Source organism: Hibiscus syriacus, unplaced genomic scaffold (assembly GCF_006381635.1).
Source record: "Hibiscus syriacus cultivar Baekdansim isolate YM2019G1 unplaced genomic scaffold, ASM638163v2 tig00113123_pilon, whole genome shotgun sequence".
Classification (NCBI taxonomy): Eukaryota; Viridiplantae; Streptophyta; class Magnoliopsida; order Malvales; family Malvaceae; genus Hibiscus; species Hibiscus syriacus.
Genome location: NW_024063443.1, coordinates 1,010,586 through 1,020,919, shown reverse-complemented (window position 1 = coordinate 1,020,919; position 10,334 = coordinate 1,010,586). Strand labels below are relative to the sequence as shown.

Here is a 10,334-nt window from a genome sequence, read left to right as displayed (position 1 = left end):
GTTAGTTAAGTGTGATCTGTATTGGTTCAAGGATGTGTTCATTAGTCATATAAGTGTAATTAAAGAGATAAGAATTTATTTATAGGTATGAAGGAAGTTTGAATACAATTGAAGGATTATATTTCTCTTTGATTAAATTGTTAAAGATAAGAGTGTTATCTTTTAGATGATAAAAGAATATGAGTATTGTAAATTGGATGAAGATGAAATAAGAATAAAAGGTTTCGTTATTGTGGTAAGGTAATTAGAGATTAATAATGAAGCAATTTGACTCATGATTTTGGAATGGAAAGGATTGAGATTACTGGTTACTGTTTATATGATAAGTGACAGTAGATGAATGTATAAAGGAAAAAGGTAGTTAAAGAACTAAAGGAATGAAAGATTAAGTAAAGGAAGCAACATGAGAACATTAGAAGATATGTTCTTATCAATGTGTGCAATGAAAATTCGAGGATGAATTTTCTTAAAGCAGGGGAGATTTGTAACATCCCAATAATCGGGTCAGTGACTAAAATGTAAATTTTGGAAATTTGGTGCTCAATTTCGAAATAAGTAAAAAGTTTAGGGATTTAATCGTAATTTATTTAGGTAGGACTGATTAGAAAAGAAGGAAATATGGAAGGTTATTATGGTATTTTCAAAGGAAAGATTTTATCTTCCCTCTTTAAGTGATATAAACACGTGGAGTTGGGTGAGAAAATGGAAAAGTCTGGAACTTCTTCTTCTTCTACTTCTTCCTCTTCCCGTAAGCTTCATTTTAAGGTAAGTTGATTTCAAGTTGTTTGTTCTTTGAACTTTTAAGTTGGTTTTAACTCTTTGGGTATTAAGAAAGCTTAAAGAAGCTTTAGGAGAAGTAAAAACTCAAAAGTGGATAAGTTATGAGAGATTAATTAAAATGCGTTTTGATTAAATTATTGAAAAAGAATGAGTTAATGGAATTAGAAGCTGAATTTGACTTTTCATAGGTGTGAATAAGAAATTCAAAGTGTTAGAAACGAATTTAGAACATGTTGATAAATTGGTAAGACTTTTGGCTTCCAAATTTAAGATAGAATATTGGATATTAAGATGAGTTAAAGTGTTATAAGTGGGGATAGAATAATTGTAGTTAAGTTTAAAGGGCTAAAAGGAGGTTATATAAGAGAATTAAGTAAAGTATTGGAAATTTTTGGGCTAAGAAGCATTTTCTAGGTAAGGGGTATCGGTACCTGTTGAGTGGGTATCGATACTACAAGGCAAATTATGAGGAATTGATTCATGGGGTATCGATACCAGTATGAACAATGTTGATACCATATGGAAGAGGTAATGATACCTATGTGGAGGGTATCGATACCAGGGAACATCGAAACTAATTTGGTATCGGTACGGGGTAAGGTATCGGTACCCTAGCATAGGGGTATCGGTACTGTGAGGGTAGTATCGATACTACTTAAGTTGGAAAGTTGAATGGAGTTTTATTTAGTTTGTATTGATATGAATCGTAGCAAGTAATTTGAATCTAGACATTCATTAAATTTCGTATTCGTGTAGATATTGATCGAGAGCAAGGTCCGAACAAGTTGACAAGTAATAGTCATCGAGGAAAAGATAAGAGATCGGTATTGACTAGTGAGGTCATGTGAGTCTATTTACATATTAAAGTGTATGAATTCATGAATACAAGCATGTGTTTGTTATGATTCATATATGTGCATAAGTATGACATAGGTTACGTGATTTATGTAAATATAAGAGAGTGAAACATAAATTATAAGATATGATATAATTATTTATTATATACATATATGATATATGTTATTAAACCAGATAATTGTGATTAGAAAAGAAGAATATAAACTATGTGAATACAAGTATATATAATATAATATATAACTATGAGATAGAAGAATGTTATATGATATATATATATGATTGCATAAGTAGAATAATGATTAAGATTGATATTGTGTGAATATGACTTGTATGCATTATATGTCATATGAACATAAGAGGACAAAATCTATATTATATGATATGAGATAAGTGAATGTATGTATATATGATAGATGTTATGAAATAAGATATATATGGTTACATGAGATATAAGAGAAGAGGTATATGTGATTATGTGAAAAAGAATACAAGCATATGTTAAGTCATGATATATGTGACATGTGAATTATATGGAAATGATCTATGTGTAAGTGAACTACGTGACTATGAGCTCTTAGGAATATGTGATATGAATGTGTATATGTGAAATGACATAAGTGACAATGCTCATGTTATGTGTAATGAGAGCTAGAGGTATAGTTGGCATGCCAAGAGTCGAGGGTTCTATGTGGTCCTTCGGGACATAATGGTCATTCGGGACATTTCTACGCGGTCTTTCGGGATAAATTCATATGCCCCTAGTGGGACCATATACACAAGTTGTGGTTACATCATATGTGCACAACCTCTATGTACTCACATATCTATAGTTCTCACATGTGTACATGGGCTAATAAAGATATAATAACAAATATATGCTTGTGATATGAAAAATGTTATAGAAATGATATGATGTTGTGTGTATAGTGCTTGATTAAGAAGGTTAAGTATAAAAGTATGTGAATAAAAGATAACACTATTAATAATGATTTATGTGTATGTATGTATTTCTTGCTATGTTATATGATATGATTTTATATGATATGATGAAATGAAGTGATTTTGTATAACATGATAGAATAAAACATGCATGCATTGTTAAATGTTATAAAGTGCATTATAAGTTTTATATGCCTCACTAAATCATCGAATTAGCGTGTGAATGCTTCAAACGTAGGTTGGAAAGCGAGAAGATAAGCTAAGAGGAGCAAGACAGGTCAGAATCTTCCTTACGAAGTTCATATCAGAAAAGTAATGATTAATGTATTTTATTCTTTTGAATATAGTTGGCATGTACTATTAGACTTGAGTTGAATATGCTCTGATATGTTTTATAAATCTAATTGATCTTAATTAAAGTATTCATTTTCTTAAATGAAGAATTTAAGATTTTGCTTAATTGTAAAGAAAAGCGTTTGGAAAAGTCCATGTGACACCTTGGACTCGGATTCGGGGCGGATACGGGTTGGGAGTGTTATAAGATCATTCTAGGATTTTAGCATTTGTTCACACACTTCCTCTTGAGCTTTCCTAAAGTTCCCATCTATTTTGAGCTGGGCTCTCACAATCTGTGTGATTCTCTCGTCCATTTCCTTTTTCTGGTATTATACGAGTGCTTAGAATCAAGTATTATGTAGTGTACCCTTTATTGTTAATTTCAATGTTTTGACGATGAATATAAATTGTATGGAAGTAAAATGCTAAACAAATAACTGTAAAAGTGCAAATAAAATGCATAACACAAAACGTGAACATTAAATAAAGTGCAAATGCACATAGAAAGGTATTGATTCATAAAATGTGATCAGTCTTAGAACAACTTTCATTTAAGGAAAAAAACATCATCATTACAAGATGAATCCATTATAGAAAATGATTATCCCTAGTATTCAACTCCATTATCTCGTTGACAAGCCAAGTGACCCTTTTTCCCAAAACTGATGCTGGATTTGTATAGCTCTAGATGACTCTTGCTTGTATATCCATATCTCCTAACTGCCTTACAATACCACTTAACTGATTTATGGTTTCGATTATTACATGATTCACATTTGTTTTCCAGTCCTCAAAGTGATCATTCGCGTTCTATCAATGCTATATGGTGCTTCGGATAGTGTGCTCAAGACTAGTGATATGTACTTGACAACTTCACAGAGCATCCTCTAAGTCACGAACCTTTCTTCACAAAGTGGTATTCTCTTCGATGCTAACCCTTAGATCTGTTGGCCCGCGCTGACCATTCTCCGTAAATAAAGAATTTTTGAGTTGCGAAATGTAAGCATTATACTCTTCATTCTTAGCCTGAGCTTGAGCTAACTCTTCCTCATGCCTTGCTTCCATCTCTTGTTTCTCTTTATTGAAAACCTCTATTCACTCATTTTTTTCTACATTATTGTATCCAAAGGAAAACTTCATCCTGCTTACCTTGGAGCACATGATCTTGATGATGTCTTTCTAATTTCAACTCTTCACTACTTCACCTCTTTTCATCTTTGAGCTCCTCTATTCTTCGTCCTCTAATCTCGAGTTCACTTAGCATGCTATTCACCTCCATTTTAAACCCTTTAAACATATTACTTTTCTCAATTTCTAATTGTTCGACTCTTCTCTTCTCCTCTTCTAGCGCGCTTAATATGCTCTTATTTTCAACTTTGAGCTCCGCAATCTTAGCTTGCATCCCCTGCACTCCAAAAGTGAGCTCCTCTTCTCGCTTCTTGCTCAGGGTGTTACTTTGTATCAATTCATTTGCTTATTTTCTTTCACCACTAAGTGCACGAGCCCAGGACTTCATCTCTATTTTGAGCTCTTGATCTCTTTTCTTCTTCTCTGCCTCTAGTTCTCTAACCCAACATTCTCTTTCAGCTCTGACGTTCTTAACTTGATGATCTTTTTTAGTTTTGAGTTCCAACTTCCACTTCTCTGAATTTTTTCCTAGTCCAACAATTTCCTAGCCCACGACTACCTTGTTTATTTTTTAAAAAATAAAATAAAAATTTTTCTTTAGAAGTATGCACAATATAAATACATGAATAGATTATAAAAGAATCAAAAGAATTATTATTCTATTTTTATTTTATCTGATAATTTTAATAGTATTTTAATTTTGTGATGGAACATGTGGACCTGTCACAAATTTTAAAGTTTTTTAATTACCCGCTCATTTCCTCCAATTTCCCTCCATTGAAACATAAAATTTATGATGGATTCACATGTTCGTCACAAAATTTAGATGTTTTTTTACTTACCCTCTCATTTCCTCCAATTTCCCTTCATGGAAACATAAAATTTAAAATATACATGTATTATACCCTAATTTTTTTTATTTAAATCTTTCTAAACTCATTTTTCTCTCATTTCTTTCTTCTCATTTCTTCTCTTCTTATTATCTCATTTTTTTCAACAAAAATTCATCTCTTAATTTCGTCTTCTTTTTTATCATCTTCTTTTTTATTATCATTTAGTTAATCACTAACATCTTCATTATATTTTGTAGTCTGTTTGAAAATTTTTAAATGATAATAATTCTTTAATATGCAAATGAGATATTTTATTCTTTTTATTATTGAATATTGTATTATTTTTTATGTATAGTGTACAACCAAATATTCATATTGTAGTAAATTCATATTTAGTCTTGGCTAATATGGTGAATTTAATTTTTTACAATATATTATTGTTTTCTTATTAAATTATCAATACACAATTTGCACTTGTTAGAAGTATTATTATTATTATTATTATTATTATCCATTTTTTTAAATTAATGTAATTATTTGAATTATATTAATTATTAATTTTTGTTACATTAATTAATTAAATAAAAATAGATTTATAATATTTTGGAGGGAATGAAAATTTTCCGGGTATATTCTCGAGAATTTTTAGTTCATTTTAAAAAAAAGATTTAATTTTTCCGACTGAAGAGATATAATCCATAGGGAGTGAAAAAATTCAGTTTTTTATTTTTTTAATATACCGACAGAAAATATTCATTATGTCAAAAACGTAAAATATAATATTTTATGTATATAATTTTTCGATGGATTTTAAATGTTTCGTTAGTAAATTTACTGATGGATTTTTGTCAGTGTATTTCTGACGGATTACTTTATTTCGTCAGAAATTTTAGTTTCGATAACGTTTTACTAACCACTCTATTCCCTCATAAATTTTGTTAATAATATCAAATTTCGTCATAAATTCCCTCAGAAATTCTATCAACAATTACACATTTTTTACAGTGTTTTCGTTAAAAATTAGCGGTTGTCTAAGCTAGACGTTAACATAATGGTTGAGATATGATGGTCATTTGAGATTCTGGAATCATATTTTATCATATCTCAGTCAACAGTTTGATGTTCAGCTCAGAATCCTGTCAACTTTTTTAACGGAAAGGATAAGTTTGGAACATAATGAATAGTCGGGTGATCATTCTATAACTTTTAATATTCGAGGGACTCAATAAAGTAACACTCTATAATCAAAAGACTATTTTGTAACTTTTAATAGTCGAGAGACTTAATAAACCAATATCCTATAATCGAGGAACCATTTGTATACTTTATCGTAATTTTTTTTATTCTAATAGCTAGCATCTAAAAAAACCGTTAAAAATCAATCAAGCTTTTAATATTACGTGATATATGTTGGTTCAATTGCAACAACAACAAAAAAATGCTAGACTTTTATTATTTAAAGTTTGATATTTTATGTGGAGTGAACATTCGTATGGCACCTATCACGGACTCAGGGACAACATCTGGCCGTTTTTAGGTTGTGGCTCCGTACCTTACCCCGTGTGCGGTTGTTTGGATGGAGAGTTGCCCTTTCCGTGGGGCGTCGCCTCCTTCTCGCTAGGATATTTGATGGCCACGGTCTCCTTTTCTTGTGATTAATTATCCTAATTATCTTGCTCTTAAAGTTGTATCAGAAGCTTAATAGCATTACCACTTCTTTCACAAATAAAAGTTAATATTTTGTTATGATATTTATTCATACTTAGTTTTACATATCGTGGTTTTATTTTTAAGTGTTTTTATTTTTTTTTATAAATAATATTTTATTAAGTATGCAATAAATATAATAGAATTTGATTTCTATTTATCAAAAAGTAACATATTAATTGGAATTAATTTATTAAATTGAAATCTGCAGTACAAACTGCGATTGCAAAAAAAGTACAGAAACATAGATGTGTCAATGTCATTGTCCTGTGATTTTAGGGGTCTTTTCCCCTTAAACCATCAGAAAATGCAGCTGTGCACTGTAAAAACAGTATATACGATGAACAGATTTGTCTGAGAATCTAACAAGAATGTAGGCGAGCCTCTACCAAACATTCCGATGTCCAAAAATGGTGTTTTTAACCATGGTTTCATAATCGGACCGGTTAGCGAATCGTTCATGCTACCGATTTACTGGTTCAATCAGTTTGATCGATCGGAAGAACAGGACGACTTCATAATTATTTAAAAAATTAAATAAAAATACTAAAAATATTAATAAAAAATAATTTTTTATCACAAGTCATATTCAAAGCAAGTCATAACATATAAATTAAAACCATAAAATCAAGTGAAACAAAATAATCAAATTACTACAACTAATATTTAAAAAACATATTAAATAATAAATATAATTATATAACTATAATTAAAAAATAAATTTGGGCTAAAAAATCATAACAAATGATATGTTTGATTTAATTTTTTTTAAACAATCTTACATGGCTAAGAAACATAGAAGAACATCCCAAAAGTCTAAAGAGTAAAAATAGAAACAAACAATCTCACATTGCTAAGAAACATAGAAGAGCATCACAACTAACTTCTATAAATAATAGAGGTAATTTGGTATTCAAAATCATGGAGCCTTTTGGTGAGCATTGAGTGAACTATCCTTTCACTTCAATCAAGCTCGAATTTTAGGCTTCAATTGAGCTTCTAAATTTTTTTTTAGTTCAGGCCTTTTTGAGTTCAAGTTTCAATATTATATTTCGAGTTCGAGTTGAACTTGATCATTTTTAACTTGTGGGTTTGAGTGGAGTTGAGCTTACTTTTAAAGTTTTCAAGTTCGAGTCGAACTCAACAATACTCGAGTTCGACTTGGCTCGTTTAACAAACGACGTTTGGTTTAATTTTTTTTAAAAAAAAATTCGGTTTTTTCCGGTTTTCAACCGGTCCGGTTCGAACGGTTCAGCGGTTCAAACGGTTTAGATTGAACCGGACTAGGCAACGGTTCCCGGTTGAACCGGTCCGGTCCGGTTTTCAAAACAATGTTTTTAACTCGCCAAATATAAACATGTCGTTGGAGGAATTTGCAAAACCGATAGTTATAAATGAATGGTGGAAAAACAAATCAAATCCTTAACAGATGCTAACCCTTAGTTTTTCCATTAAAGCACTCTAAAATCCTAACCAGATCAACCTGGTTGGGCTGGTGTTGTTTCATTAACCAATCGAAAGTTGTTCGGAAGCAAAAAAGAAAAGAATAACACAAACAAGCCCCGAAAATCTCAATATATAGCTATTTTATATCCATCCAGAAACCCACCCTCGTCCCTCATTTCTCGTCGGCTTTTTTTCCCAGTTCATCGTGGCCGCCAAGGGACAATAAGCTTCTGTTTTCGTTCCATTTATTAGGGACAAGATAGGAGACAAAGAAGCTTATTGTTTTGTTTCCTTTTTTTCCCTTCTGTTGATTATAGATTAAAAAAATGGTGGACGTATCATCTTTATCATCATCAACGTCGTTATACGAATCCGATACCGAAGAACTTCAGCATATGCCCTTGAAGCCAGTGATGAAAAACAACAGATGTTTGTCGAAGCAGTTATCGATGTGCGAAACATCCCGAGACATCCATTGGGAGCGTAGGAACCGGATCCTTCATCATGAAAGAGGCAAGAACATCGAGGAACCGCAACGGATGACAGCGGTGCCGTCGTTGATGAAAAACAGGAGATATCTATCCAAGCAATTGTCGATGCTGGAAACTTCTAGGGACATTGCGTGGGAGAGAAGGCGACGACAAATTCTTTGTCAGGAGAAAAAGAAAACCGGGATGGCAGAACGGAATGGGATAACCGACGAAGACTTGAATGAACTGAAAGGTTGCATTGAGCTCGGATTCGGATTCAATGAGGAAGAAGGGCAAAAGCTGTGCAATACATTGCCTGCTTTAGACCTATATTTTGCTGTAAATCGTCAGCTTTCTCCTAGCCCGGTTTCGACACCTCATAGCCGACGATCGTCATCGATATCATCGTTGAAATCGTCTTTTGGAAGTCCCAAGAGTGATCAAGATTGGAAAATTTGCAGCCCCGGTAAATGTTTCAAAGTCTAAACTACATAAAACCAAATGAAATAGAAAGCAAAATACGGTCATAGGTGAACCCAGCTTTAACTTCGGTTCATGCAATCACCTTCAAAGTGATTTATATTTTATTAAGAAAGTTGTGGATTTATTTTTTATTAGCCTAGTGGTTATATTTAAAATTATTTTTAGTTGTCGACAATGTACACCCTGCATACAAAACTACTCAAACATGGGATTCTTACGAAAAAAACAACATTCTCTTACCATTTAAGCCTCTCAATAGGTTTTGAAAGTTTGGAATTTTAAATTTACAAACAATGGCCACCTTTAATTGATAAAGGAAAATGTTAAGTAAGAAATAAGGTAAAGTTGATTGGGTTGCTTGCAATATTTTATTAAATGCTACAATTTCCAAATTACAGGGGAAGATCCACAGCAAGTGAAGACGAAGCTAAGGCATTGGGCGCAAGCAGTGGCATGCTCCGTGATGCAGTCGTCTTGAAGTAGTGGGGTTGGCTTTGTACAGGTCTAGAGTCAGAAAAAAAAAGCCAGGAAACAGAGAGAAATTGACTTCACTATTTTAGGATATCCTTTTAAAAATGAATAAAAAAATGTGTAATCAAGGGAAACGGTGCTGCATTTCTGGACGTGAAGAAATGTTTGGTTATAAAGAGGTTACTGCTGAATAGGGTTGCACATAATTCGGATTTCAATCCGATCCGGATCGGTTTTTATCCGATCCGGTTTTTTCCCATAGAAAAAAAACCGGTTTATAAAATAACCGGTTCGGTTTCTAACCGGTTTGGAGGGCCGGATATCCTAACCGGTGTAACCAGTTTCGGTTTTAAAAAAACCAGTTTTTTTAAAAAACCGGTTATAAAAAAACCGATTTTAATATTCCAGATTGCTCATAGGGAACCGATTCCCCCCAAGGGGGTACCGATTCCTCACTGAATGGTTTGGCTCCGAGATTTCCAGAATGCTCGGAGGGAACCGATTCCCCCATAGGGGTACCGATTCCCCCCTATTCAACGGTCGAAATATTTGAATTTTACACTTAGGGAACCGATTCCCTATGAGAGGGTACCGATTCCCCCACGCTCTAAGCATTTTTATTAAATGTTCACACTTAAACGGCTATATTATCTTCATTAATTATCACTAACGTTCAGAAGTGATTCAAGGTGTATTTAAGCAAGCTTAGAAGTCATTGATCAAAGACAAGAATCAAGCAACTAGAATCAAGAGAGAATCAAAGAGAAAGCATCAAACCTCAAGTTCAATAAATTCAAATACTTAATTGAAATACTTAATTAACTCAACATAATTGAAATACTTAAATACTTCCAAGTTTGATAAATTCAAATACTTAAAAACT

The 10,334-nt window shown here is 32.3% G+C and overlaps 1 protein-coding gene across 1 annotated transcript; it reads left to right on the top strand.

Annotated features, from left to right (window-relative positions):
* Positions 1-702: 702 nt before the first annotated feature.
* On the top strand, positions 703-9,503 carry LOC120185388. Its single transcript, XM_039189622.1, has 4 exons — positions 703-765; positions 8,345-8,469; positions 8,602-8,963; positions 9,379-9,503. Exons 1-4 carry the CDS (start codon positions 703-705, stop codon positions 9,456-9,458), a joined length of 630 nt encoding a protein of 209 aa, XP_039045553.1. The 3' UTR covers positions 9,459-9,503.
* Positions 9,504-10,334: the final 831 nt, after the last annotated feature.